The sequence below is a fragment of the Hippichthys cyanospilos genome, chromosome 12 (assembly GCF_059441005.1).
Source record: "Hippichthys cyanospilos isolate Australia breed blue-spotted pipefish chromosome 12, RoL_Hcya_1.0, whole genome shotgun sequence".
NCBI lineage: Eukaryota > Metazoa > Chordata > Actinopteri > Syngnathiformes > Syngnathidae > Hippichthys > Hippichthys cyanospilos.
In genome coordinates this window covers 6,258,127-6,285,945 of record NC_142380.1, presented here as the reverse complement: position 1 = coordinate 6,285,945, position 27,819 = coordinate 6,258,127, and the positions used below count along the sequence as shown (strand labels likewise).

Sequence of the window (27,819 nt, the reverse complement as noted above, 5' to 3'; positions counted from 1 at the left end):
TTGTGTGTGGCACGCTACACTTCCACAAAAAAGGGTACTGTTGGGGTATATTTATCAACTTTTTGTAATGTACCCTACAAGACTCACAATCAAACCCCAAACTACAAGTACTCTAAGCATAACTATTGCTTGAACAAAAAAGGCACACATATGGTCTGACCTATGTTGAAAAGGATGTAGCATTTAGTTCAAATATAAGGGTACAAACCGGTGGAGCTCATAAGATTGGCAAATGGGATACCTGTGACCAAAAACGAATTTTAGATGATATGGTTTTTAGCTACATGCTATTTAGGTTGGCATCTGCACAGAACGTGATGATATGGATGATAATCATTTTTGTCCCCCAAATCCTTGCTTTGCTGTATGTGATTTGCTTGGTACCATTAAGGCAAGTGCTCCTTGACCACAGATGGGTGGAAAAAAAGCATGATGAAGTAAAACGACTCACCCTTTGGGGCCACAGGACACAGTGAAGATTGTTTGGGAGCCGCTCCAGTAATTTCCATGCCAGTTGTTAGGGTTTCAAGGCTGTGCTATTTGTTAGCATGTACAGTACTTGGTAAGCACAAGGGTGTCTTGCACACTGTCAAAAAAAGGACAAAAAGAGTCAACATACTCTCCCTTAGAAGGTGCATGCTTAAGTGAGCATCAATTGTATTTTTATGTTTTTGTCTTATCTGCTTGGTGAAATTGTGAAAAAATAGTTGTTTTTGTTTTAAGTACTATGCACCAAGTTCAACTTCTCATTGGATGGTTACCCTCACTTGTTATCTTTGTGGCATCAGACTTAATTATTTAGATGTCAAACAAACAACAAAAGGCCATTTCCATTCTTGGTGGTATTTTAAAGGTTTAATCATTATGGGTAAAAAAAAAACAAAGACGTGGTAATAAAAAGGCTATGAAGAAAAGTGGCCCCCCCAAACTCCATTAGGTAAACGAGGTCTTCAGGAGCAGTGGAGTTTCTGAAGAGCGTCGTTTTTATGAGCGAGTAAGCGGGAGGGGCACATTAGCTGTCCGAGTCGGTGTCGTGGCGTCGCCTGTGGCTTTGTGCGGCACCGCCAGGGGCCGTCTTGTGGCCTGAGAGGTTACGGGGGACGGGGGACCCCCCATGGTAGGAGTCTGTGTCGCGGCGCTGCTGTCCATGACGGGGGCGGGGGGGCTGTCGCTCTGCCTTTTCTCCCCCCCTTGAATGTGTGTCATGAGGCCTGGCTCCACTCGGACTGCGGTATGATGGATTAGGATGCTGGTGGTGGTCCTTTCGGGGCCTAGAGAAGTCAAATATTCCATGATTTTTTTTAATGATAGTTACACCCCATGCAGGGATGCACAATTAATTCAATTTTAATCACGATATCGGCTTTCACGATTAATTAAGCTGACCCTTGGCGATATTAACATTTCAAAAGCCGGCTATACATGTCAAATCAAGCACTTTGTTATGCTACCACTAAGGGGCAATGTTTTCCACATGTTCGTTCGCATGACGAAAACCTCTGCTTTTCTCACCCTGATATTTATCAGTGTGAAATGGCATTGAGTTTCTCACCTGATTCCTAATATATGCAGTGTTTGCTGTCAATTGAGATCCAAAATTGGAATAAATTCAGTTTGAAATGACTGAATATGACAATTATTATTTACTTAATTTATTTTAGTCTATTATTGTTATTTGTAAGTATCACGCCTTGAAGCCTTGTTTATATACTGCTTGTTTAAAAGACGGGCAATAAATAGACAATGCATGACCAAACATAATGAATAATCATGATTATTATTTTGGCCATAATTGTGCAGCCCTAACTCTATGGCTAATGAAAATCTCAAATTTGCTATCACAAACATTAGAATATTACTCATGACATTTTCCAAAAGTATACAGACATTTAAGCATGACTTAAAAAAAAAAAAAAAAAAAAAGAGTACTCTAAAAATAATACAAATGTATACATTTGATCTATTTGCTACATTTTAAAATGCCCCAAATTATTCTTATCAAACACCCAGCGCTCTGCATTTGAGTGCAAGTTTTATTTTAATTCCTCTGGTTTATTTGTTCCACATCTTTTGTGACTTGGGGTAATGTGAGTGACGTTTTAGCGCCCTCTATTGATTCTTTTCCCAATCGTCCCAAATGCACCAGAATTTGGTTTGGACTCCATCTTGCACAGCACAGATCTAGGGCAGCAGAGACTATCTGTGAACTCGAGATAATCAACATTGGTGCAATGTTGTGTGAGAAAGTACACGCTGATAAGGGTACCTCTTTCTGTCCTCATCTGAATCTGAGGAGGATGAGTCACTCCTCTGCCTCTTCTTTTTCTTCTTTTTTTCCTTTTTGCTCTTCTTTTCTTTCTTTTTCTTCTTGCTCTCTTGACTGGAAACGACGAAAAAAGAAAGCATGTTTCTTATTGTGGATGTACGTTGCACTGTGGTGCAATATGTCTATGTTGTTTTCAAAACAAGCATTTTATTTTTTTTTAATGCAACTCTTATTTTATTATTATATTTTGCAAGTGCAGCTAATGTAGTGTCGTGTTGATGCATTCTCACCGTTGCTCCACTTCTTGTTTTTCTGCAATCTCTGACGACTTTGCTATTGAGGTTTCTGGACGATTTGCAGTTTTGTGGTGCTGAAAGTACCACAAAGTCAAATGTGTTACTTTCCTTAGGTTGCAGCCAAAAATGAAACAGGTGCTCGAAACCAAAAATTGCAATTAATTTACTGTTCAGTACATTGACATCATTAACACACATCCATTCATTTTATAGTGCAGATGCTATTGTGAATACATTTAAATTTGCACAATTAGTGCCAATTGCCATATTGATTCCCAATCCATTGTTTTTCAGAGGGTGTCGCACAAAATGCTTCTAATTTTCAGAAGTAACAGTCTTTCTTAACTGTGCAAAGTTTTAAGCGACAATCATTCTTGACGATCATAAAGGTTTGAAGTCCATTTGTTTGGTATGATCTCCTATGAAAATTTGAAATCGGAACAATTTGGATGTCAACCAACATCATGGAACAAACTGTGTTCAGCTTTGATACGTTTCCCTGCAAATCGAAAATACAACAGTGTTTTTTTGTGATCTTACGGTAAAAACCGGCAGGCCCATTTTAACAGCCTCCTTTTCCTTTTGGGAGAGGACCATTTTTCGTGAGCCGGCGCTACAAATAGAAACAAACACACTTGTTAGTAATCAGACTTAGGAAGAGGACAACACAGCTCTTAACTGCTCGTTGAGCTTCAATGTCAAGAGAGACACTTAACAGGACGCAAATATTAAAAGTCTTGACATTTTTAGTTCAATAGAAAACAACAAGCAAACGACAACAACTAGCTCACTAAGTGGTAAGTTTGTGAAAATACTCAGCGATAGTTACACAACCTTAAAAAAAAAAAAAAGGCACCTGGAGCTTCCCAATCCCGAGAGACGATCCACATTTCTTTCTTCGCCATCATCGTCCTCTCTTCGACAAATATCTGCCAGGTCCTGTTGAAATGTCAGCCACTTGGGTTTATGGATATCTTTGGAGTCAAAAAACAAAAATACGGAATACAGTACCTCTTTGGTCAGTCCAGTAGGCTGTCTCTTTATAACCTTGTGACCTCTGCATTGACAATACCAGTTAGTTTACATGACATATGGAGGCAGATTTTTCTGTGAGGAACTCTTACAAGGCAGCCATCAATGCGTCGTGCTCTGCAGCCTTAACAGCAGCCAGTTCCTCCTCTTTGGTCCGGGTGCGGCCACTTTTGTCTTTAGCGTACCATGTCAGGTCTTTACCTTTCTGCCATCGACCCACTGGAGCCATGAGAGAATTTCCTGAAAGATAGAGCAAAAACAGTCTTGAAAATGTTTTACCCCATAACGAATGCAGGGACCCTCCTGTTATCCTTGGGTCAAAATGACCCACCACTCACTGTGTGTGTGTGTGTGTGTGTGTGTGTGTGTGTGTGTGTGTGTGTGTGTGTGTGTGTGTGTGTATATATATATATATATATATATATATATATATATATATATATAAATTCTTGACTTTATTGTTTTTTAAGAGTCGAGACATTCAATCCAAAGTACTATTTTATTTTCATAAATGTTTAGCTCAAGGAGCTTCTGAAATATTTGAAGTACTGAAGTAAACTCAAGTAAACAAGTAGTTTATATAAATAGACATAAACAAGCTGTGTAAAAATAACAATTATGGGTTGATCCATCGTTCTCGGTTTGAAATGCACGAAAGAACCTCTAAAACTCGATATTGACACATTTTTGGTGAATGACAAGTTGTTTCTTCAAGCAAGATGACAATTCACTTTAACTACAGGTAAGTAAATGAGTGGTTTAGTGAAGACGTGCCATTCCGATTACATAGGGTGTACGAGGCCAACAGGAGGGTTCATTCTGTGCATTTACATCTTCAATTTTGCACATTTAATCAAAATGGTAAATGGCATTTTCCAAGCATGGGTTGAGTCAGCTGCAATCCACACGATCTATAAGCTAATTTAGCGAATTGCAAATATTTCAAAATAACCTGCAAAAATAGGAGCTACTTCAAGTATGTTGAAATGGTTGATGTTTTGTTTGGCAAAGGCAGGGGCCCTTCCACGTAGCCCTCATGTTGACATTGTAGAAGGGGGGCTCAAATAGTGGAGCGGCGACGTGGATCAATTGGGGCTGGCCGATCAAATGGACGTAAGTAGCTTACAGGTCTGAGAAAAACAACTGAAGTAACAAATCAATTCAGATTCTGGGCGATGAAGGACACGGCCGCGAAAGGTAATGAAATCCAGCACGGTAGTGCCCTCGCAAACTTATTAGCTAGTGTCTGGCTCCGTTTGTGTGTGCATGCCACGCTTGCGGTTAGCATTGCTTTGCACGCTTACCCAGATAATTCTCCCGATGCTTGTCCACCTTGACGTCATCCCAATTGAACTGGTCCTGGCCTCCCCGAGATCCACCGGCTCTTGAAGAACCGAACATTTTTTTCGCTTTTTTTAGAGATGGAAAGCGACGGCGTTTACTAAATGCTGCTAGCTAGCTAGCAAGCTTTAACCACACAGTAGCGGCCTCCGTCGCACTAACATCCGGGGATTTTCCAGACTACTCCCCTGTGTTTACTTTGTCCCCAGCGTAGTTATTTAAAGTCAAACTTAAATATGGGCATGTATATGAATAAAGCCCAAGTTATAACGTTATTTGAGTATAAACTACTGACGTCACCCACCACCTCGCTATCTTTCGAGAATGTTTTCTCTATAATTAAAATAGTTCTAACTCAGTCCGTTAAAATCCTACCACATTCGAGTTTTCGGAAATAAATATTGAAAGTTGCCGGTGTTTTGTTTTTGTGTGTTATTTTTTCAGTGCTCCGTAAAAGTGCGCAAACCCCCGTTTTACGCCTAGTATACACTTGTTTACTCGTTTGGTCGCGTAGTGATGACGTAGGGCGTACAACACCAACACAACGCAGAAGGAGAGTTAGAGCTCTACTAAGCCCGAGGACGACTAGCCAATAATTCTTGGACGTCCTCTGAGGGTGACGTCCAGGTAGCCGCCAATGTATATGAGATATTTCGCCAGGCTTTACTCAGGTAGGAAGATCAGAGATGCTTTTGTTCCCTCTTAGTGTGACGACATGACATCGAGATGCTGCATGCCAAAATGTTTTTGTTTTTTGTGTGTGTGTTTGTACACACTCGTTTAAAATCGCGTTTGGGCTACTACGGCAGTTTTCCTTCCCATTGCATGCTATTTGGAAGTCACGCGTTAGGGATCGGCGATCTTCTTCCGATGATTGCTATTTAGTTATCAGCTCTTAATTCCTAAACTGAAATGAGTCACTCCAACCGAGTAAGAACAGGACTTGAAACAGGGTGGGACTCCCAAAAGCTTAGCAAACAAGTTGTTGGAACTACACATTTCTAAGCAGCATGCTTGTTGTATCAATGCATTTGCATTTCACACTTCGCATTAGCAAGTAATAGAGGAAATACACTATTATCTTGTGTATACAATGCAACATGTATGTGTGCCTGTTGCTGGCCACCCATTGACAATAAATCTCACATGGTTTGCCTGCAATGAGAGTCACCCGGAGTCGATTAAGTCAAATTATCTCATTTCCTGTCATGCTGCACAAAAGCTTAAGTGCAACAAGCGTTGGATTGTGGCTGTTACAAGTTGCGACTATTGCACGTTTACTTATTGCGGTAGTACTTCAGAGGTGAGAAATGGAGTTGAAACAAATGACACCTGAGCGTCATTATAGCCTCTGGTCTCCAAATTCAACAGAGATGATCGTGCACATCTATTCCAATTGAATGCCTGTGTGAGATCTAGTCTATTTCAAATGACGCACACATGAATAACTTTATGAGCGTCAACGCTGGGTATCGATGAAACAGGCACCAACAAGAGTAATAGGAATACAATTACGTTACACTTATGTGCTTAGTTGGCTGCGACTGAATCATCTTAAATGATGGTAACCTTAGCATAACTAATGTAATTAACCATTGTTTTAGTCCCTCTGTTTTGTTATAGGTAGTTTCTATTTTCAGCAGGTGTTTTTTTTTAAATGTGCTTGAAAAAAATGACAGTCCCTAAATCTGGCATTTATGAGTAAAATGTGGCTAAAAATTCCACAGTTGTCCAATTATGTCAACAAACATACAAAGAAAAATAACTAGTGCCTCATTTTGTTGAGTATGGAAATTGTGATTAATTACATGGATGGGAGGGGTGAGGGGGGTAGTCCCTGGCCCTTTAAGGGCAGAGACAGTGGAGAAGGACTCTTGTCATTTGCACCTGCATACACAACCAGGCTCCACCGGGATCGCTTAGAGACCAGAAGGCTGATCAATGCGGCAATTATTTTTTCTGTAGCCGAAACCGCTGCGTCTTTCGGAATTTCCTGCATGTGCGCTATCATGTTAAGAACCCGTTCTTGGCACTAATCCTAGCCCCGTCTGATATCTGATGTAAGTACAAAGACCAGTGTGTCATCGCGTTTTCTTCTGATTGCACGTGCTGCATACGATCGAGTCTATCTCACTCAGGAAAAGCGCACCGCAAAGGCTGACATGTCGGGATAATCCTGTCCGACTCGGCTCACATGACTTTTCCTGCTCGGCTTTTTCAAAAGTCAGGCGTGGCCGCTAGGCAAGGTAGCTCAGGTAAGGTTGTGGGGAGCGGAATACGGCAGGTATCCTTTACTGCTTCCATAAGCGGAAAAAAACCTCTACAATTAGAAGAGCGTAATTGCTCCCTAAGGGCGGAATACTGATTGCAGTGTTAGTTGGTTAGCCTGGAAAACTGCATGTTGTTTTCAGTCACTCATGACTCAGCTGCTATAATTCCAGTCTGTCATTTTGCCAAGCCCGCTTTATTTTTCCCAGCTATGGCAGGTCCCAGGCCTGTGGTGCTTACAGGCCCATCCGGGGCGGGCAAAAGCACTCTGCTCAAGAAGCTGATGAAAGAATACAGCAGCGTTTTTGGCTTCAGCGTCTCACGTGAGTTTTGCTTTCCTTTTCAATTAGTAGACACAGAGGTCACTCCACATGCTTGACTGAATTTTTGTCCCGTGTACTTTGGAGTCCTTCTACATTCGAAAAACTTCAAAAGACAATTGAAAACTGGCTTGCTGCGTTCCGAGTGACCTCTTGATTCATTAAAAATAAGAAAGAAAAAGGAGTTAATTTCGGAGGCGTATTGATTGTGGTTCCTCCCTCAGATACAACAAGAAACCCGCGACCCGGAGAAGAGAATGGCAAAGGTATCTTATCTTATTTCCTGGTCTCCTGATATCCCGGTCGTCATCACCTGACCTGAATCTTCCAGATTACCATTACGTCACCCGGGAAGAAATGCAGACGGCCATCGATAAGGGCGAATTCATCGAGAGCGCGGAGTTTTCGGGGAACCTGTACGGCACCAGCCGGGCCGCCGTGCAGGCCGTCAAAGCGCGTAACCTCATCTGCGTACTCGACATCGACATGCAAGGTGTGAAGAACATCAAGAAGACGGACCTCAATCCCATTTATATCTCCATCCAGCCTCCGTCTTTGGACGTCCTGGTAAGAAAATGCAGGGGGTTCATGACAGAATTGTAGTTAATCGTAGACCATATTGAAGCTGTTGTAAACTTCGAATTCTTGTAGATATTTGAATGCAAAACACTGCAATGCAATGTCACAATGGCTACAAATTCTCCTAATGCCGTGCAAACCTGTTAATTGCACATAACCGTCAAATATTGTAATCCGAGGACCCCCAGTATATGCCTTTGAACATGGCACAGGTGGTCAACCTATGGGGCGTGGGCCATATACGGATAAAGTGCATTTGATCTGGCTCACCATGCCGATCTGAAACAAATAAAACGTCAGAGCGAGCAAAAGGGCACAACTATTTTTTTTCTAATTTAACCCATATTTAGCCAGGCAAAACATATTAAGTGAAAAAAAAAATCCCATTTACAGCCGCCCCCGTCCTAAGGAAAGTAGAAACGTTTGAAACGTTAAGCTTTCAAATGACAGAAAAACTATGCCTTGCTTATGACAGGTCATATTTGCATGCAAAATATTATGCACTGCTCCAGGGGTGTACAAACTTTTGCAGCATACAAAAAAACTATAAAGATGTAAAGGCCACTTTATCTTATTTTTACAATAACATATTCAACAATAAAAATCTATAAGTTACTCATTATCTAGGTTCATAGTTTGGACAGCTCTGCACTACTCGTTTATGGATAGCAATTGAATTGCTGATATTTGGCAGCTAAGCTATTCTTGTCATTCTTTTGCCTTGCTTCCAGGAAGCCCGTCTAAGAGCCAGAAAAACAGAATCAGAAGAGAGCCTGCGGAAGCGCTTGCACGCCGCCGAGATAGACATTGAGCTAAGTAAGTTCTGCGTTGATGCAGATTTTCAATAATTTTCCCACCATGTGCAAGTATAATCACTCTGCTCTTACACAGCACGACGCATATACAAGTGCGCTTTTGAGACTCCGCCCCCAAAGCAAAAATCTGTGGTAGTACCAAGAGTGACCTGTGAGGGGCAGCGTGGTGCCAAAGAGTAGCCAAGGAATCAAGCTAATATAAGACTGTGCAACTGTCCAATCATTCCCTAGAATCCTTACTCCCTAATTTCTAGCTCATTTTTATTTCTATTACATATTGCGCTCATTAACCAAAATTGCAAACAGAAAATGACGTCATTGCTGCAGGATAATTACAATATGCCAAATCCTCATCAGCAAGTGAACTACGCACAATAAATACTGAAGAAACATATGATTTGAAAACATGATATAGTTTTGTTGACTTTGTTGTGAGTTGGCTGAAAACACTCAGCTTGGCCCTGATTGTTGGTGTGACGGAAAGCCCCAGAACCCCAAATGTGGCCTGATGGGATTTGTACTCCCGTGCAGGTAAAGAACCCGACATGTTTGACGCCATCATCATCAACGACGACTTGGAAGACGCTTATGGGCACTTAAGAGATGCCCTTCTTGAGGTGAGCGTCAAAGAAAACAGCATCCCACTCAACATGTTACGAACACTCAAGCTAACAAGCTAAGCTAGCGCTCGGTTGAATTTTCTTTTGTCAAGCAAGTGTAAAGAATTTAACACAGGTGTGTTCAGCTGGGTTAAAAGTGTATGACCTATGACTCATCCATGCCATTGATTTACACTTTAACAACTCTGTTTTATTATTTATCTTGAATGCGACATTTCATTAATCTTTAACTCTTGCACGTGGGTTTCATTTTCGTGAATGCCCCATTTAATCACTTGTCAACTATTGTGAATGACTTCGATTGATCTTAAAATGCTACTTTGAATAAATGCATTTACCACTGCCATAGTATTTTATTCAAGTGTGGACGCTACATCGGATTTATTAACTACAGCAGCTCTGGTGTATTTTAGCTTGAGTCACATTAATTTGTGCGGATTGGACTCGAGTGAAATGACAAGTTGATTTTGTAATGATTATCTTTTTTTTTTTTTTTTCCCCCCTTCCTCTTCAGGAAATCAACATGGTCAAGAAAACCAACATGTGTTCATAGGAGCCTGACCAGAACAACCAATCACTCCTTATTAAAGCATTGTTGTGAACATTCCATCCATCAAAAAAAAAAAAAAAAAACAAGCTGGTGTGGAATAGCTCCCCGAGCATATTTGTCCAAATATGTAGGTTTACATTTGTCTTTAGACATAGTTGTTATGACTCAATTGGAACATGAGTTTTTTTAATTATTATTTCCATTTGTATTTTGCTACGTGATATATTGTCAGCTTGCAAGGCGACCGGTGCCGTATGCAGTCATTAAGCGTTTTTCCCGCCAGAAGTCAACTCATTCCGACACGTTGAGCAACTGGTCCGTCTAGCTCAACTATTTGTCCTTTTGTCCTTGCCACGTTTTGCTTTTTGCGTCATTATGTGATTACAGCCATACTGATAGAAAAAACACATCCAATTTGTTGAATTCAAAGGAGAACCTGTGTGTCTACTGAATGCATATATGTATTCAATTTCATGCTTTTTTTTGTGCTAACTTAACTTTGCTAAAATACAAGATATGTTGTATCAAGATTATGGTTTGCTAATCTATTTCTATCCTGTACTGTTGAGGATTCAAAGTAAAGCAAATGTCATGTTTTGTCTTTATTTGAAGTCTTCTGGAGTTATAATCGGGGACCTCCATATGCCTGAAAAGAAAATGTTTAATGTGCGTATATCTTGGAAAAAATTGATCGATTTTGACCATTTTTGGGACATTTTCTTCCACGTTTCCACATTTTATGGTGGAGATAGTTTGACCTTTGAATTGGATTGGACTCGTACTTTTTACTTGTTAGCAACACTGTTTGTCGTCGATGACTACACCTCCCCGTAACAAAACTGTCCTTATGACGGTGAAAACACACGCTAAGACGCCTCACGCCCAAGTTCCTCAAAACTCACAGGCAAGTGCTGCTGTTTTGGCTCGCAACAGAGTTGAAATGGCCATAAGCAGATTTAACTCCTTCCTGATTATCTACATCCATGCGAATAACAACAGGAACAAATGGTGTGTCTTTTACAAACATGGAAACATTTTTTTTTAATATTCTGATTTGAACACATTTGAAAGCAAACATGTTTTCCCATTCAAAAACAACACAATAAAAGTACAAGCGCTTAGAATCTTTTTAGTGTTATAATAGTGAACTCCACAAAACCTAAATGCTTTGGAAAAGCAGCATGCAGTCGCCATTCCAAAGGAATTTGTGAGCTCAGAAGTGTAGCGACACAAATGACTGAATTTTGTCTCACTCCAGCTAAAAATCTTGTTGAATTTTAAGTCAACCGTTGCAAGTTATCCCTATTTAAATTTGAAATCAAAGGTAGCTAATTTATCCCGAGCTTCTACCTATAACACTTTGTTTCACTGTATAATGCGCTCATCGATTACAATTTTGTGTTTCTGAGTAGTTTTTTCTAAGTCATTGACTGTAGTGATGAATTTGCTTTCGAGCAACGCAGGTTCGTTCTCCGTTGAGTGAACGTTGCGCTAACATCTGTCTGTTCCCATTTGGTTTTTTTGCTAATATGAGCAGTAATTGATTGTGATAGGCTACAAATCTTGAGTACTCGGAAGTCCTGTTTTGCCACAGAGGATGGAACGAATAATGCCGTGACTAGAAACGTCAGACCATCAAAGAACGAGTGATGGTAAATGTTTCTCATTTCACTCATGTCGGGTGATTTTTTTTTTTCTTTTCAGCGTCTGTTCCAGAAACAAACGGGTTTCTGGTCCACAGTTGGCCTTGAGTACATCCAAGGACACCGTCATTGGGTTTGATTGTCGCGCAGCCCCAAGTAGAACGGAGCAAGCATTTTTGTTATCTGGAATGGTTTGTCAAATATACCGCGAGTTAGGATAGGACCAGAAGCCATGGCGTTTAAGACTAAGGAGGAGATCAAAGCTACTGTTTTTGCTGCGGCTCGCTCGTTTCAACGGATGCATAGCTGTACGTCTGAGTTAAGATTTTGGTTTTAAAGCTGGGCTGGCCTCCTTCCACCCTCTGCACCTGGGAGGAGTAAGAAGGTTTGACCTCCAGTCGGACCTGAACGGGGACGGGCCTTTGCGGCGCGCGAGATGAGAAGAGCCCGCCGGCGAGATGCTCCTTGAAGCGAGAGAAGAAGCCGCCCCTCGGCCCGGATGCCGCCACGGGGCGTCCCACGTTGAGGAGCACCGGCTGGCCCACGCTGGAACCGCCGACCTCCCTCTGGAGCACGGAGATCTCGTAGGGCTTCTCAGCAGAAGCGGAGGATTTTCCTTCCTCTGGGATATAATCCTCCAAGTCTTCCAATGCTAGAAAACCACCTCCGCATTCTGGTGTCTTTGCTTCATGCTTTCCGCCAAGGTCGTCGTCATCATCGGGTTCCAGGACGATGGCCTCTAGGTCTTCATGGGTTTCCCCGGCTGCGCTAAGGACAGACGAGAGCTGGGGGGACTCTCCTGAACCGGTGGGAGTCTCCTGCTCCTCCCAGGAGAGCGTCTCCACCAGATTGTTGTTGGAATTGTTGGCGTTGGGGTTCTCGGGTGGCGACCTCTTGGGTCTGGAGGGCGTGGTTGAGCGCTCCGAAATCGCCGGCGACACACCCCTCCTTCTGGGCAGCCTGGGAGACTTGTTGACCTTGTACTCGATCACCTCCTCCACCTCAACCCAATTGGGCTTGCTCTCCGTGACGCTGGCGCCGGCAGCCTCGGCGCTCTCGGTCTCGGTGACGTAGAAGGTGGGCACGCCGCTTTTTCTGGAAGCGCCTACCCTCCTGGTCCTGGTGGTTGAGGTCTCTGAGGTGGTCACCTCTGAGCGGTGAGCTCCAGTGATGGCCATGCCGGGGGACTTGTGCCTCCTCATTCTGGGGTTCTTCACCACCGTGGTAATGGTCTCCTCGCTGTCAACACAGTTTGATGTGATTGTCCAAAAGGATGCGGTGCCGGTTGCCATGCAGTTTTCACACAGGCGAGGGAGGGAGGGGAGAAGCAAAATGTTCCTTGTCACAGAAGAAGCATGCCGTGGTAGGACATCCATTCATTAGTAGTTACATTTAGATGCAGGTGAGAAGAGCCCATCTTTAAGTCAGCCATGTGGAGAAATTAGTTTCGCACTCCAGTTTTCCCTTCCACACAAAAACCATCCAGACTGGAAGCTCAATGAGTGAACACACAAATGAAACCTCTCAAGGTTGCACACAAGCTTTCAGACGGCATCAATGGATTCATTGACGCTTTGGTTCAAAAATGACATTTTATGGTGGAGATAGTTTGACCTCAGAACAAAGTTATTTGTAATTTCCATCATTTCCTTGGTTGCACTATGTATAAGTATTCAGGTGGTGATAGTCTTAGAAAATGCAAATATGATGGTACTTACATAATGATGGTTTTCTTTGGTATTTTTGTCTCTTGTTCCGTAACTGGAGAATAATCAGAATGAAGACATAAATGCATGGAACGCTTGAAAAATGCGCGCTATTAGAAAGTCCTCTGTGGTTCTTACCTTCCAGAACGATGGCCTGTTCACCAGTGGCAACTGCAGACTGAGGAACCAAGTCAGCGCCACACCTGGTGTTGCCCAGGCGATTAGACAACTGCCAACAGACACAAATTGTCATTTAGCGACCACAAACGGCAATTCATTGACATGGAGATGTATAAAATCAAAATGAGGAATGTTCATTTGGACCCACCTCACACTCATAGTGTCCCAGGTCTCGATCGCTCACGTTTTTGATCACCAAGACCAAAACTCCACTGCGGAGCTCACTGTAGGTCTGATACCTTTCCTGGTCGCTCAGCAGTCGGCCGTCCTTGAACCATCTTCATGGTGCATTAATGTGGATTAAGCAAGGAATTCTTACAAATGCATCATGAAAAATTGAACATTCTAACAAAAAGTTGAATTTCTATGACAGGGGCCTTTAAATGCCAAGCGAATCAACTTTTGGAACCTCTGAGGACTGGTACCTGATTTTAGGACTGGGGGCACTCTGGATGACGCAGGTGAACTGAGCGTCTTCACCGGGGACACACACGGCGTTTCTCATTTTGTTGACAAAACGCGGAGGAACTGAAGGCACACAGCGATGTCAGGGTGGTCAAGGACAACACGGCGGCGTAGCTCTTCGTCAGTGTGAGCGAGCATCTCACCTTGCACCGTGATCTTGCCCAGCGTGCTAGCGTTGCCGGCAGAGCTGGTGGCAAAACACATGTACTGGCCCGAGTCTTCAGCCGTCATGTTATCCAGGATGAGCGTGCAGGAGCCGTCGGGGTCCTCGATGATGATGTGGTGAGGGTCCGCCTCCACGATGCGTCCGTCTACAAGCAACGAGTGAGCAGAGGAGGCGGTGAAACATTCGCTAGTTAGGGAAGGTTTGTGGACAAGGAGAACATGTCTTACCCTTGTACCAGGTGACGGCGGGTTTGGGGACTCCCGTGGCCTTGCATGCCAGTTTGACCGTCTGGCCAAGCTCGGCTGTGCAGTTGGCCAATATTTCGACAAAGTCAGGAGGGCCTTCCAAAAAAAAAAAAAAAGTTGATAGTAATGCTCATGAAGAACTAACGTGTCAAGTATGCTAGAATTTTTTGAGTCTTTTGGTGACATGAAAATATCACAGGCATGTTGAATGGATAATGCACCTGGCAACTAATAAGTAAGTTATGAGAGTTCATTTGTATTGGTGACTCACTCCAGGCAGGCATGCTGTATCGCTGCTGAAGTTCCCGGAAGTCTCTCAGCCACGAGTTCTTGATGGTGACTGTTCGGGCCTGCAAGGTGTACTTCCTCACAGAGTCTTCGCGTTCGTGCCAGATCTCAAAGGCGCGGTCGTCTCCCTCCACCGTCTCGTTCACGTCGATGTTGTTCAGCTGCAGGAGGCGGGGTCAGGTGTCCACTAAGCCACGCCGTCTCATGATTCTCGACTCTTACCTTCATCATGTTCTTGAAGACGTAGGTTTGCGTATCGGTGTTGCTGTCTCTCTTGGACTTACAGATGATGCAGTAGTTCTTAAAGAGGAAGACGTGACGGTGGTGACCTCGTGATGACGTCCTTATTCCAGGAGCTCCCTCCCAAACCTGGAATGGTCCCTGGTACCAAGACACAAGAAGGCCTGTTAATGGGGCAGGTTTTCACAGACTCCGCAGGAAAAAGCATGAAAAGGTCAATTTGTGGGTCTTTAATGTCACAGGATGATGACAACAACAGGTTTTTTCGGGCTATGTGATCAAAAGTGGTTCCTCATTCACTCACCTGTCTGAGAGGCTCTCCCAAGGCTTCCAGGGTGGCGGGGTAGTTCTCGATCATGGAGACGTGGTGGGTATTCTCCGAGCGTTGCGGCAGTGAGGATACCATGGCGTACGCTTCTTCAAGCAGGCAGCAGTTTTGGCCATTCCTCGCCTTGTTTCGAATCAGCTCCTGGGAAGATGTTGGTGCATTAAAATGCAGAAGATAAACGACGTCTCAAAGAGAAACGGTCATCTGCTGTCACCTTGATGAAGGCCTTGTACTTCTGAATCCTGTCCAGAGGTTGGAGGAGGTAGGCGTTGATGCTGCGTACAGGCGGCTCGGTCGGGTCTGCGCCGGCTTGCTCCTTCTCTGTGTACTCCTGAAATGCAATTCAGACACATTATCACCTGTGATTGGCTATTGCTCAGCTGAAGTAGAAAATGGTCAAATGTTGATCTGACCAGCAGCAGGTTCACTCATGCAAAACAGTAGCGTTACCTTGAAGAAGCGGTGCACCAGTTTGTCACTGATGGCGCTTTCAGCCTGGCTCTGACCAACGAGATAGAGCAGGTACTTCTCAAAGCCTTCCTTATTCTTCAGAAAGCACATGGCTACATCGTCATCCGTCTCACATTCGTTTAGTTTGGGCAGGAAGGCCCTGCAATAGAAAAAGGGCGAGGTGACGGCCACCGAGTGACGGCCAAAGCCGAGTCGGTCTTCTGGAGGCGGCGAGCCTACTTTGCGTGGAAGTCCTTCAGATCATGGATGTTCCTGAAAATGGCCTCCCTCTGGCCGCTTACGTCGCTCGGTGCCTCAGGGGCATCCGCGTGCCTCAGGTGATGGCCGGTAAAAAAGTCCATCTCCTTGACAAACTCGGATTCGCCGCCCACTATGTCCTGAATTAACTGGCTGCAGAAGAACAACAAAAAAAACAAATATGTTAGTAGTTTCCTGCAGTATTTTCTTCTGACAATGTAACTATGGAAATGGTCAGCTGAGATGCGACTCTTTTTGATCATTTTCTTGACAAGAAGAGAAGGTAGTGGGAGGTTTTTTTTGCCCCTCTGGGACAATTGACGCTGGTTACACCATGGATTCTTGGAATAAGTGGAAGTGTGCAAGGTTTTTTAAATACTTATAGAATGGCCGAAGACTTGTTTTTGCTCCCTGTCCTATCCCAAAAGTTTTTTTTTTTTTTTTCTCATCTACGGTCTCGGAGAACTTCTCCGCGAGTACCGGCCTTTCTGCTCTGTATTTCTCTGTTGGTCAATGTATTCTTGGATGGTTCGAGCCTGTTAAATGAAGTTGAATTGTCTTGTACTTTCTTTAATGACAATAAAGAAATCTTCAACCATCAACTTGAGATGTGTTCCAAATAGCTTTTAGATATGTTTGACTTACAATAACTTCTTCTTGTATTCACCCTCTGACACCTCCTCGACGCTCGTCTCAGGAAGGTCGCCTGAATCAGCAGAGAGCTGGAAGAATACAGAAGAACCTCAACCGACTCTGTATCATGACATGAAGCAAGCATGGAAACAGGCGATGACGGTGGTCCACAAGCCTACTTTGAACTTTTTGTCCAGGTAAGCAGGTGACACCCAGCCTTGTCGGGACGGCGTGGTCTTGGTGGGTTTGGTCCGCACCAGCCATTTGAGCGGATGGGCCGAGTCCAGCACCTCAACGTACTGCCCCTCTTTCAGGGAGATGGATTCTTTTCCGGCCACCGTGGGCTCGTAGTTGGCCGTCGCCACGTAGATGTCGAACATCTGCGAGTGCGCCGTCCCCGTCACTTTTCGTTCCCTTTTCATGTGGCGGCGGCGACTCACCTCTCCCCTGGCGTCGCCCTCATCGGACTCAGACGAGGAGTCAGCCACCAGGGAGGGGGGACGGGAGCGCCCGTGATGAGGGGAAGCCGAAGGGGTTTTGGTCTCGTCATCGCTGTCTGCGCCTGGTACGCGCAATGACGCTGAGATGGCAGAAGCGGAAGGATTGATGTCAATTAGTCTGTTGAATATTATGATTATAGTATCCAGAGCTCAGCTGTCAAGCACTAAATAACCCCGCTGGCATTTTCTCATGCTTATTTAATTGTGAATGTAGTCATACAAACAGGTGAACGCAGTACGCAAACAGACACCTGCTCTATGTCTGCAGGTGTAAAATATAATAGCCCAAGGTCTCTAACCAGCAAAGGACCATATTTGGCTATTTCAATCAACATGGAGAACAACTGTGTCATTTTAAGGAGGTACAAATGTGCGTGATTGCACCTTGGAAATAAATTAATTAAAAAGTAAATAATAAATAAATACAAAAAGTATAATTAAAAGTAAAACTTTTAAAAACTAATAAATTATGAAGTATTATAAATAAGGATGATTTACAATTACATCGGTCAGCAAAGAAGAGTTAGTTAGAATAAGTACTTCATTATCACTGTGCTTATTGTCAGATTATTGTTTTTATTGCCTAATTTGTATACTTTATTATTTTCTCTATTGTGTGGAATGTAAGTCTGCTCTAGGAAGTGAACAGAAGAATAATTGTATTGTGTAGTGTGACTATGCATCCAATCAAACACTTAAATCTTGAAATTAAATAGAATAAAATGCATGAATCTGATTTACTATATTTAATTATATTTGTTCTCATCAGGGAAAGGATATAATGAAAATGTATCTAGGAATAATCTATATTTTTTTTTTTTTGGGGGGGGGGCGTATTCAGATTTTTAAAACTGTATTTACTTATATTTAGATATTTAGTGAGGTTAAAATGGTACAGCACTGTCTTCCATAAATAAACGGTTCACACCGTTTACTATCTTGCGTTAGTAATGGCATGCAAACTCTAAAGTTCTACAGGAATCGATAGGCTACGGTGAGTGTCAACATAAAATTAAGGACAAACCCATTTGAAAATGACAAGTCATTCATCATACAGCCAGTGATGTTGTCCTAGCTCAGACAACATTCGTACGTTCGTCATCATTACGAAATGTCTTGATAGGACACTGTATGATATTGGATGTGTTTGTAATACATACTGGTAGTTTTGGGCCAAGATTTCATCCACTGGAGCACTTCCTGATTCTGTGTGCTGTCTGAATAACAAATTCATGATTGGATGAGCATATGACGGCTGCAACTGGTAAAGTGCATATCAAGTGGTGAAGGCGTGTTGCTTGAACTGAGCAAGATGGTCTGTGATGTTGTAAACGTGCCACACAAGCAATAGGTGCAAAAGCGCAAGACAAGTCTTGTACTGTTACTTTTTATGTGAGTATACCTCTGCTCTACAATCAAACCATCAAACATGCAACAATGAGGTGAGGGCAATGAATTCAAAACCGTAAAATGTGATATTATTGGACTGTTCGTACAGCTACTGTAGAGACAAAGTTGAAACGTACCTTGCGTAATCTTGGCCGATACCATTTCTGTGATCTGGGAGGTGAGTTTCATGAGGAATTCCTCAGAGCCTACTTCTCCGAGGTAGGCCATTTTAGTTTCTTTAAACAAATAGCAAAATTTGATTACCGTAGATTTACTTTGCATGGCAATATTGGGATACAGAAAGGACACAGGAAATATATTTGAATTAGGCAATTGCAACTGTAGCCTAAGATGCACAGTATTTATCATGGTCCTAAAACAAACAGTGGGTGCACAAAAATTGTACGTACCCTTTGCCCTCTTTGCATCTTCCTCTGGTGGACTGACAGTAATTCCGAGAACTCTGAAGAGTACAAATGAAACATCACCTATCTGCATTTTTCTATTTCCAGCTAATGAAGATGAAAGAAAAAAAAACATACTCTGAAGGCTTGCTCTCTTTCTTTTGTGGTGGAGCTGAGAAAAACAAAAACAAATGACACTAATAGGAAACAAGTTGGAGGAAGGGATGCGTGTGAACTCATAACCCATTCGTAATACAATGGAACTTCCAAAGTGTCAAACGATTTTTCTGCTTGGTTACCAAACTGTCCAAATGCAAGACCTAAATGCGCAGCTTGTTCTGTTTGCAAACATCACGAGCAAAGCCGGTAAATGGGCAAACCTTGACATTTTTAATGTGAGCCTGAAGACACTCGGTCAATTTCAATGGCCCAAAAGACATTGACGACTCGGGCATTTTTGTACAAAAATATCATCTGAACTCTAAATGGATGATCTCACTTACAAAGCGTTCAACTCTGGAAGTTCCACTAACAATGGGGAATATGAGGCTGGGAAAACCTCAGTAACATTTGTTTATGTAAAAAGCTGAGTGGCTCATGTTAAAAGGAGCTAGATTTTATTTTTCCTTACTGTCATCCACCTCCAGGTGGGCAGTGCAGATGGACTGTCCCGCCTTATTGGTGGCAATGCAGGTGTAGGCGCCAGTGTATTCAGTTCCAACATCCATCAAGATGAGGCTGTGTTGACGGCCCGAGCTTGCAATTTTGTAGCCTTTGGTATCTGGCTTGATCCACAGCACATCCTCCACCGACTCCTCCTTCAGCCACGACACCATTGGAGTGGGAGAACCTACAGTACATCGATCGGTACATGTGCGGAGTGTTCAAGTGCAAAAATGTGTGGTTTTGTTCAAAACCAGGCTTATGTCACGGAAATTAATTTTCAGTTATTGACGAAAATACACATTTTCAACAGAGAAGTCCGACTGTTTTGACTTTCATTTCTGCACGGACAAAAGGATCAAATTGTAATCAAAGTGTATGAAAATATGCAAACCGCTGAAAGAGATGAAAGAGGGAGTTCAGCTTTGCAACATTCAAATTGTTGTAACTGTCAAATTTTCAACTGCCTTTATGTATTATATATAATTTTAAAGGAAATTAAGCTTAGAATTTTTATATAGCGACAACTTAAGCCTAATTTTGTGAAAACGCATCACATATACATATTATAAATACGCATAAATACTGTATAAGGTAATATATAATATATATATACTTACACACACACGGCGTCCATACCTTCGACTTTGACGGATAATGTGATGCTGGTTCCTTGTTTGACTTTTCTGTTGCTGAACCTTTCCAGAAAACGCGGCGGCACCAAAGATTCCGGGGAGTCTATGAAGTATTTAATGGGCAGATTGTAGCACTCACAATACTTGGCTAAGCATTCAAGGACAACTAGTATAGAAAACAAAAAATGTGACATTACCTTTCGGCTCTTGAGGTAAAATCTCCCCCGGTTCTGAAATAAAACAGCAGTTCTTTAAATCTGTCATTGTAATACTTTGCATATATAAGATGGCATACGCACTTAGAACAATGAGTCGGGCAGAAGAGTAAGCAGAACCGGCCGCGTTACTGATGTAGGCCGAGTATTCCGCCATGTCATCTTTCTTCACCTCCAGGATCTCCAGACTGTGAAGGTCTTGCTGCGTCATGAGCAAAATCCGTTCGGAGGCACGCAGGGGATGGCCATCTTTGAACCAGTAAACTCTGGGTTTGGGGAAACCTGCAAAATAGCCGGAACAAAACGTTTACAGACACTTGACCGGTTGATGAGCACTTTTCTGTGCCTACCTTTTACTCTGAGCTGCATCTTCGCCATTGGTGAACCTGGACTGGCGTGGACATCATGAAGTTCCTCCACAACTTGAGGCATCTGATCATCTTCCGTCACCGACTCAAAGGTCTCCGTCTCCCTGCTCCGAGTGTGACAATATCACTTAGTGATCAATGTGTGACATTTGTAAAATGTGCCGTCAACGACTTTACCTGGACAAGTAGCCCTTGGCACTGATGTAAGACGACGTTTCCGTGGCGTCGGCAGCAGTGTCATAATCGGAGCTGCAAGACACTAGTGGAGAAAATGATGAGTTCAAACCCGTTGCCATCTTTCCATGTCATTTTGAAAGGGACATATATATAACTGCAGGGACAATTTCCAAAATGAACACAACCACAGAGAGCTTCTCCCAGGACTTGGAAGCTTAGCTGGCTAAAGATCCAGGGCCACTTTCACGCAACAGGTAGACACAATCTGAAAAGCTACATCAAAGCCAAAGTGTTGATGGACGCAGGGGCTGTTATTACGTTATCAACGAACAAAGTGGAATTCAGTAGTGTGTCAATGAAATGCTGTCACCGTGAAGGAATGTAACCAACTTCTCATTCACTTTTCCCATCCAGAGCACTAAAGGACCACCGACTGGCCAATAATGCGTTTGAACTCACCGTCGACCCGGAGTTCGGCCCTGGTGGACGCAATGCCGCTGCTGTTTTCCGCCGTGCAGCGGTAGACTCCCATGTCGGAGGGCAGCACGGCTGTGATGATCAGCTGATGGCAACCTTCCTGGTCCTCGTTGATCATGTAGTGGTCATTCTCTTCCAGAACTTTGCCATCTTTGTACCAGCGGACTGCAGGCGCCGGCTTGCCCATCACCACGCAGTCGAAGCTGACCGGATAGCCGTCGGGCACGTCCTGATTTTGTAACTCTGTCAAGTAGACGGGAGCAGCTGAGGGGAAAAAGAACAAGAGCACTGAGAGCCAGGACCTCCACAAAGAAAGAATATTTGCCATAAGTGAAATGAATTAGGGACAGCAATTTAAAAAGTTTATAACGCCTGCACAGACTTCCACAATGAGGATCACCAAACCACCTGGTGCTTTGGATGTGCAATTACACTCCAGACGGCAAAAGCAAAACCTGTTCCTCTGGTTCATACCAGTTCGGCATCCTGTCCCCTCTATTTGAGTAGGACTGTCCTTGACACTTTCAACATAACAGTCCTTTCAAAACTTTATCTTGTCCAGTAAGTAAAAACAAATATTTAACATATTCCCAAATATACCCTCCGTTTCACTGTCAAGGTCCTTACCAGGAGCTCCAGACAGCAAGGCAGGAGGGTGTTTATCTTGAGTGGGTGTTTCTGTGCCATCTTGCGAGTAGCCCAGCTTCCTAATGCGCAGCTCTACTTTAAGATGTCCGGCTTCCAGGATGGTGGTCTCCACGGGCACCCCGTGGACGGTAAACATCTCCTGGAACCTCTTGGAGGCCACCTCGGCTTCTGACCAGGTGTCAAAACGGATGTAGATGTAGGTGTCATCCTCGCGGTATGAGTGGGGATCGGGCGGGCGCAGGTCTCCTTCTTCGGCGCTGATGAAAGCTTCCTCCTCCACGTCGGGCGGGAGGCGCGTCCGCAGCAGCCGGCGGAGGCGCCTGCTAGCCTGCCTCAGCGACTCATCCATCTCGCCGCCGGACGAGCTGTCGGGCTCGCTGTCAGCGCTGTAGCCAAGCGTCAGCGGACGCCGGCCGGAGGACTCTCTTGACGTTCCCACCGTCACCTTGGCGCTGTGAGAGACGGCTCCAAATTTATTGGCGAGCTCGCAGGTGTACACGCCTGTGTCTTTGGCGGTGATGGCAGTGATGACCAGGGAACAGGTGCCGTCGTTGTAGATGTCAATGTGGTGGTGCTTGCCGTCTGACAGCGGCTCCCCGTCTTTTAGCCAGCGCACCTTATCGGGTTTGCCATGGGCCAGGCACTCCAGATGGATGGTGCCGTTGGGCTCTCTGCTCTGGTCTTTGAAGACCTCCTTGAAGACAGGCCGCATGTCCTTGCGCGCCTTGTAGCCCTTGAAGGCCGCTTGGATTTTGATGGCAGCGTCTCTGAGTTCAGGTTGGTCTTCATTGCTGATCTCCACAATTTCCATCTCCTGCATTGATGCCGCTTTTGTTTCAGTCCGCTGAACTCTAGCCGTTTTCTGGTCGGACATCTGAAAGTGTTTAAAGAAGCGCTCGGTGGCTACAGTCTGGTCATCGGAGGCCACGATCGTGGCTGAAGACTGAACCTGACTGCTCTTCTTAAGGTAGGACACAAGGGAAGACCCGCCAGAACTGGACTCCTCGGAGCTGCTGTAGACTTTCGACTCTGTGTGTTTCATCGTCGACTTCTCTGAAGCACTGCTCTCCTTGGGCTCCTTTTTCTTTTGTCCGCCTTTGCCGTCGTCCTCTTCGGTGATGGAGTCCAGAGTGGGCTCGCGACTCATGCGCCTTTTCTTGGTCGAGGCCTCCCACAGTTCACGGAGATCTCCCTCTTCGGCAGCCTCCGGAGGTAGACCGGGCTGTCCCAGTGTCTCCTGCTCAGCCTCTTTTACCTCTGCGTCTACAGACACACATGCAATCTAATGAGACTTTTGATAGGTAATACTCGTACTTATTATAAAGTGCCTCCTGTTTTGACAATTTACGTACTTTTGAGCCTCCTAGTGTTTTTCTTTAAATTCTTTTGTCTTCTAGATACTTATTGGTCTTGAAACATCATATCAACATCAAAGGCCCAAATTGGGTCAAATTGACACCAGCGTGTGAAATACGAGCAGATTCAAGAAGACTCAATTTGAGGGGTAGGCCGTGTATCTACTCACCCAGCTGCACAGTCTGAGGAAGCTCAACAGGCTCCCCTACCCCAGCTCTGTTGACGGCCGCGACTCGAAACCTGTAGCCGGTGCCCGGGAGGAGATTTTCCACCACAAACTCAGTGTTGCAAACGGGAGACGAGTGGCATGGAAGCCAGACAGCGCTATCGGCCAGCCTCAGCTCCACCTTGTAACCCAGGATGGGACTTCCGCCATCGTGTAGCGGTGTGAACCAGGAAAGGGCCACTGACTCATTGGTCTTGCTGAGAACTTCGGGGTCCTCCGGAGGGTCTGGTACAGCTGTCATGACCAAAGCAGCGGAACTTATAAACTGATTCTCATGCATAAAGGGCTACACAAAAGGCAGTCTGACTCTGTGGAACCCATTAATGTTCTTCAATATTCTGTATTTCTCATTCAGGGCATCCAGATAGCTTTTTTTCCCTTACAGTTCTAAAAAGGCCACAATTTCATTTATGGATTCAACTAAAATTCTCTAAAAATGTAAACTTTTGAAAAATCGTAAATTTTCCTTTCCAAAAATGACTGCTTTGTACATTGAGAAGATTCACATTTTTTAAAAAATATTCACATCATTCTTCCTTCAGAATGTTCAGCATTATATCAATAACAACATTTTGAAGAGTTCAAATTTTCCATAAGAATTTTCCAAAAGAAGAAAACACTTATGATTCAAGTTAAATGTCCAACATTCCCAAATTTTTGACGAAAAAGATTTTCTATGAGAAAAGTTGCATATTAACGGAGCCATTTACAAAATACATTATCTATCCATCCATCCTTCTGTTGATGCAATTCAACGGAGGTGTAGAACGAGATGAAGGAAACAAGCTTGTGTCTCACCGATGATGGTGAGCTTGGCCATGGAGAGAGCATCTCTGGCCGCGAAGGTAATTTCCTGCTCAGGCATGAGCGGCGCCTCCTTCAGGATGAGGCGATAGCGACGGCCGTCGGTCCTGGTTGTCCACAGCTCGCCAGGCTTGAGCTCCACTCCGTTGGCGTACCAAACGATTTCGGAGGCGGGCACGGGTTCCGTCAGCTCCACGCAAAACTCCACCCGCTCTCCTACGGTGGCCACCGCATCCTCCAGGTGCTTGGCCACGCCCAGCTGCCAGCTTTTGACAGAGAGACGGCCCGACGTGGACACCTCGCCCACCCGGAAGGTGACGGTGCAACTGTCGCTGGCGCGCAGCTCTTTGAGGAGCAGCAGGTGGCGACGTCCGTTCTCGAAGGACACCGCCTCGGCGTTGGGCGATTCCTTCAGCACTTTGCCGTTCACGAGCCACTGGAAGTCTTTGCTCTCCGGGCGGGAAAGGGCGCACTCAAATAAAGCTTCTCCTCCCTCAAAGGTTTCCGCGTTTTCCAGGCCTTGGACGATGCTGATGGGCTTGGCTGTAGAATGGAATGAATTAAAAACGAGACGCTTGTTAGGAAAAGCAGCAGGTAAATTGATAGCGGTATAGGCGAGTACCTGAAAATTTGATTGTTTCATTTTATTGGACATATAAATGCGTGGCAATATTAAGAACTGTATGTAAAGAAAGAAAAAAAAGGAATATAAAACTTATCTAGTACTACTCCTTTTTTTAACTCATATGGTGTTAATACAGAAGTTGGTTATTCATATTCTAAAACAAAAACAAGACATGCTCCTCTTGTTAGATGTAAAAACACATTTTTACATCATCATATACAATTCTGTGCGTTTTCACAAAACCAGGCTCATGTCGAAAAGACTAGTTTTGAGCTACTGATGAAAATACAAACCAACAACAGAAATGTCTATTTTGGGATTTCTATAACTACAACCTCATCAAGGTCTCGATTTTCATTTCCCTGCAGCGAAAAGATTCAAATTATAATCTGAGTAGTTGAAAATAAGCGATTATTAGTAGACGGTGCGCACAATTGATTTTTTTCAAAACTAGTGCTCTCAATTTTCCAATTGTAACTTCATCCATTTTTGAGCTTCATCCATTTTAAAGGGAATTTAGTGTAGAAATAGAATATATCAACATCTCATTTCATGAGATATTTCATTTTATTTACATCAACCAGAGATTGTGAAAACACATCACACACCAGCATACACAAACACACACATTGTATATATACACTGTATATATACAATGTATATACAGTATATAAGTACAGTATATATATTCAGATTTATATCTCTTTTCTGGAGTTTCTAAACAGACTGACTGTTTGTTTTAGCTATATTACCCCATATCTTCGCACAGTAAGTCACTATAATGATCACTATAATGTGCACAGTTATTTTTTTGGCGGGTGCTCTTTCCACATGGAGGAGAGCTCACCTTCCACATGAAGCGAAGCAAGCACACGGGTTCCCTCCGCCTCGCAGGAGTACACGCCCCTGTCTCCGGCGCACACGCGGCTAATGTACAAGCGTGACACAGTCCAGTCGTGCTCCACTACCACCCTGCGCCCGTCCGCCTGCAAAGGCTGCCCGTCTCGCTTCCACTCGGCCTTCACCGGCCTGGAGAATTGGCAGATGAACTCTGCCGCCTGGTCTTCCACCACCCTGACGTCCTTCATGTCGTTCACCACTTCCAGCGTGGGATCTGGGGTTGAGGTCAGGCGGCACAGGGTCAGGGTGGCGCGGCATGCCAAGTGAGGACATAACCCCCCAGCTCCCCAAAAAACACCCAGTGATATTATTGTGATAGTTAAAGGATTGAAATGCCCAGAATGTATCCGGGTCATCAATGACAAATGGGTGACCAAATATTGGAGACGGGTGTGATTGCAGGCTATGGGCAGCTCTATTTGCTCATGTGGCAGCATCAGTAAAAGTCATTTGTGGAACGTAATAGTCCAAAAAGAATGGGTGGAGCACCACTGCACTGTTTGACATAATGTCCCAATTTTTTATTGTTATTTTTTTCTGAAATGACTCCATACTCCATACAGGTAGACCCTTGTCTTCCACAAGGCTTACATTTTGCAGACAAAAAGTTTAGGTTCATACTTGCTGAAAGTTACTCGCTATAACATTAACCCTTGTGCGGTATTTTGTCCAATCCTTTGATCTTTATGAAAGATGGCACTAGGGAACTGAAATTTCACCCAGATGGTGACAGCATGTCAAAGTTCAACATGGCTTGACCACTTAATACTGCAAGAATAATGTGGAAGAAAATAACCCCAAAATGATCAAAATACTGCACAAGGGTACAACTTATTATAAAATAAGCCTAAATCCCAGGGATCATGGATGGATGGATGGATGGATGAAAGGTAAAAATAATTATGATGGATGGATGGATGGATGGATAAATGGATGGATGGACAGAGACGGATGGATGGACGGACCGAGAGACAGACAGACAGACAGGGTCTACTGTATGTAATCCAAAGAGGCCATGTGGCCTTTCGCAATATTCAGTCCAATGAGTTTTGAATTGTTCTGTTGTGCCCCACCCAGATGCAGGTCATATATTTCATTTAATCGTTTTTAAATAAAACGTCCATTTTATGAATCCGAAAGCATACTCAACATCAATGTGCAGATTATGAGTACATTTGTGAGAAAATATGACAAAGCTCTGCGGAAAACAACATACGAGCACATTTACAGTGGAATCTCCAAGTCAAAGATAATCCTTAGCGGCCACTTTCAAATTGTTGTAGTGTGCCGTACATTTGCTTCGCCCATCCATCCATTTTCAGTAGCGCTTAGCGTAGAAAGGCGGACCGCACCCTGGACTGGTCGACGGTCAGCCGCAGGGCACAACGAGAGACAGACAACTCGCACATGCACACACAGCACAAAGCCACTGTACTTTCAAAAAAGCCAACCGTTGACCACTCATTTTCAGCACTGAAGCATCTTAAAACTTATGCCAGAAACATGAGCGGACAGGTGCGCCTTTCAGCATTAGCCTTAAAAGACAAAACAAAAAAAACTTAAATGCACAGATAAATTGCTCATTGAGGTCTTCTTGAGGAAAGAAAAAAGGATTGGTTTTATATTCAAATAACAAGTTGCGGTGTGGATCCACATTGGTGAGTGCAAACATTGTATTTATATTTTTAATAGGTTTTTGTCATGTTTAGTAGTTAGTAACAATAGTAGTTAGTAACAAAATTA

The 27,819-nt window shown here is 43.8% G+C and overlaps 3 protein-coding genes across 4 annotated transcripts in view; 1 reads left to right on the top strand and 2 right to left on the bottom strand.

Annotated features, from left to right (window-relative positions):
• Window positions 1-840: 840 nt before the first annotated feature.
• Window positions 841-8,064, bottom strand: c12h1orf35 (chromosome 12 C1orf35 homolog). The gene is made up of 8 exons (XM_088429710.1): window positions 4,899-8,064; window positions 3,687-3,834; window positions 3,574-3,619; window positions 3,419-3,501; window positions 3,103-3,175; window positions 2,557-2,636; window positions 2,267-2,380; window positions 841-1,271 (listed from the first exon to the last, which is right to left on the bottom strand). Exons 1-8 carry the CDS (start codon window positions 4,993-4,995, stop codon window positions 1,013-1,015), a joined length of 900 nt encoding a protein of 299 aa, XP_088285836.1. The 5' UTR covers window positions 4,996-8,064; the 3' UTR covers window positions 841-1,012.
• guk1a (guanylate kinase 1a) lies at window positions 4,828-10,692 on the top strand. 2 transcript variants are annotated; one of them, XM_088429711.1, is made up of 8 exons: window positions 6,769-6,995; window positions 7,074-7,190; window positions 7,413-7,526; window positions 7,748-7,789; window positions 7,855-8,090; window positions 8,834-8,918; window positions 9,449-9,534; window positions 10,052-10,692. In XM_088429711.1, the coding sequence occupies exons 2-8, from the start codon at window positions 7,130-7,132 to the stop codon at window positions 10,088-10,090; spliced, it is 663 nt and encodes a 220-aa protein (XP_088285837.1). In that variant the 5' UTR covers window positions 6,769-6,995; window positions 7,074-7,129; the 3' UTR covers window positions 10,091-10,692. The 2 variants fall into 2 exon arrangements, with proteins under 2 accessions (XP_088285838.1, XP_088285837.1); XM_088429712.1 differs by lacking the exons at window positions 6,769-6,995; window positions 7,074-7,190 and adding an exon at window positions 4,828-5,606.
• Window positions 10,693-11,098: 406 nt separating this feature from the next.
• Window positions 11,099-27,819, bottom strand: part of obscnb (obscurin, cytoskeletal calmodulin and titin-interacting RhoGEF b) — a 47,303-nt gene continuing 30,582 nt past the window's right edge. The window contains exons 52-83 of the mRNA XM_088429534.1: window positions 26,024-26,290; window positions 24,546-25,094; window positions 23,691-23,981; window positions 23,215-23,428; window positions 22,145-23,175; window positions 21,500-21,781; window positions 21,041-21,122; window positions 20,846-20,967; window positions 20,580-20,777; window positions 20,478-20,510; window positions 20,285-20,383; window positions 19,614-19,832; window positions 19,121-19,154; window positions 18,989-19,041; window positions 18,716-18,814; window positions 18,350-18,406; window positions 17,130-17,269; window positions 16,869-17,069; window positions 16,702-16,778; window positions 16,039-16,209; window positions 15,799-15,958; window positions 15,563-15,679; window positions 15,325-15,489; window positions 15,003-15,161; window positions 14,764-14,941; window positions 14,475-14,588; window positions 14,225-14,392; window positions 14,042-14,144; window positions 13,765-13,894; window positions 13,575-13,665; window positions 13,449-13,491; window positions 11,099-12,969 (exon numbers count right to left, since the gene is read on the bottom strand). Coding sequence (XP_088285660.1) covers window positions 11,994-12,969; window positions 13,449-13,491; window positions 13,575-13,665; window positions 13,765-13,894; window positions 14,042-14,144; window positions 14,225-14,392; window positions 14,475-14,588; window positions 14,764-14,941; window positions 15,003-15,161; window positions 15,325-15,489; window positions 15,563-15,679; window positions 15,799-15,958; window positions 16,039-16,209; window positions 16,702-16,778; window positions 16,869-17,069; window positions 17,130-17,269; window positions 18,350-18,406; window positions 18,716-18,814; window positions 18,989-19,041; window positions 19,121-19,154; window positions 19,614-19,832; window positions 20,285-20,383; window positions 20,478-20,510; window positions 20,580-20,777; window positions 20,846-20,967; window positions 21,041-21,122; window positions 21,500-21,781; window positions 22,145-23,175; window positions 23,215-23,428; window positions 23,691-23,981; window positions 24,546-25,094; window positions 26,024-26,290 — 6,623 coding nt within the window. The 3' untranslated portion in view covers window positions 11,099-11,993. The remainder of the gene's footprint in view (window positions 12,970-13,448; window positions 13,492-13,574; window positions 13,666-13,764; window positions 13,895-14,041; window positions 14,145-14,224; window positions 14,393-14,474; window positions 14,589-14,763; window positions 14,942-15,002; window positions 15,162-15,324; window positions 15,490-15,562; window positions 15,680-15,798; window positions 15,959-16,038; window positions 16,210-16,701; window positions 16,779-16,868; window positions 17,070-17,129; window positions 17,270-18,349; window positions 18,407-18,715; window positions 18,815-18,988; window positions 19,042-19,120; window positions 19,155-19,613; window positions 19,833-20,284; window positions 20,384-20,477; window positions 20,511-20,579; window positions 20,778-20,845; window positions 20,968-21,040; window positions 21,123-21,499; window positions 21,782-22,144; window positions 23,176-23,214; window positions 23,429-23,690; window positions 23,982-24,545; window positions 25,095-26,023; window positions 26,291-27,819) is intronic.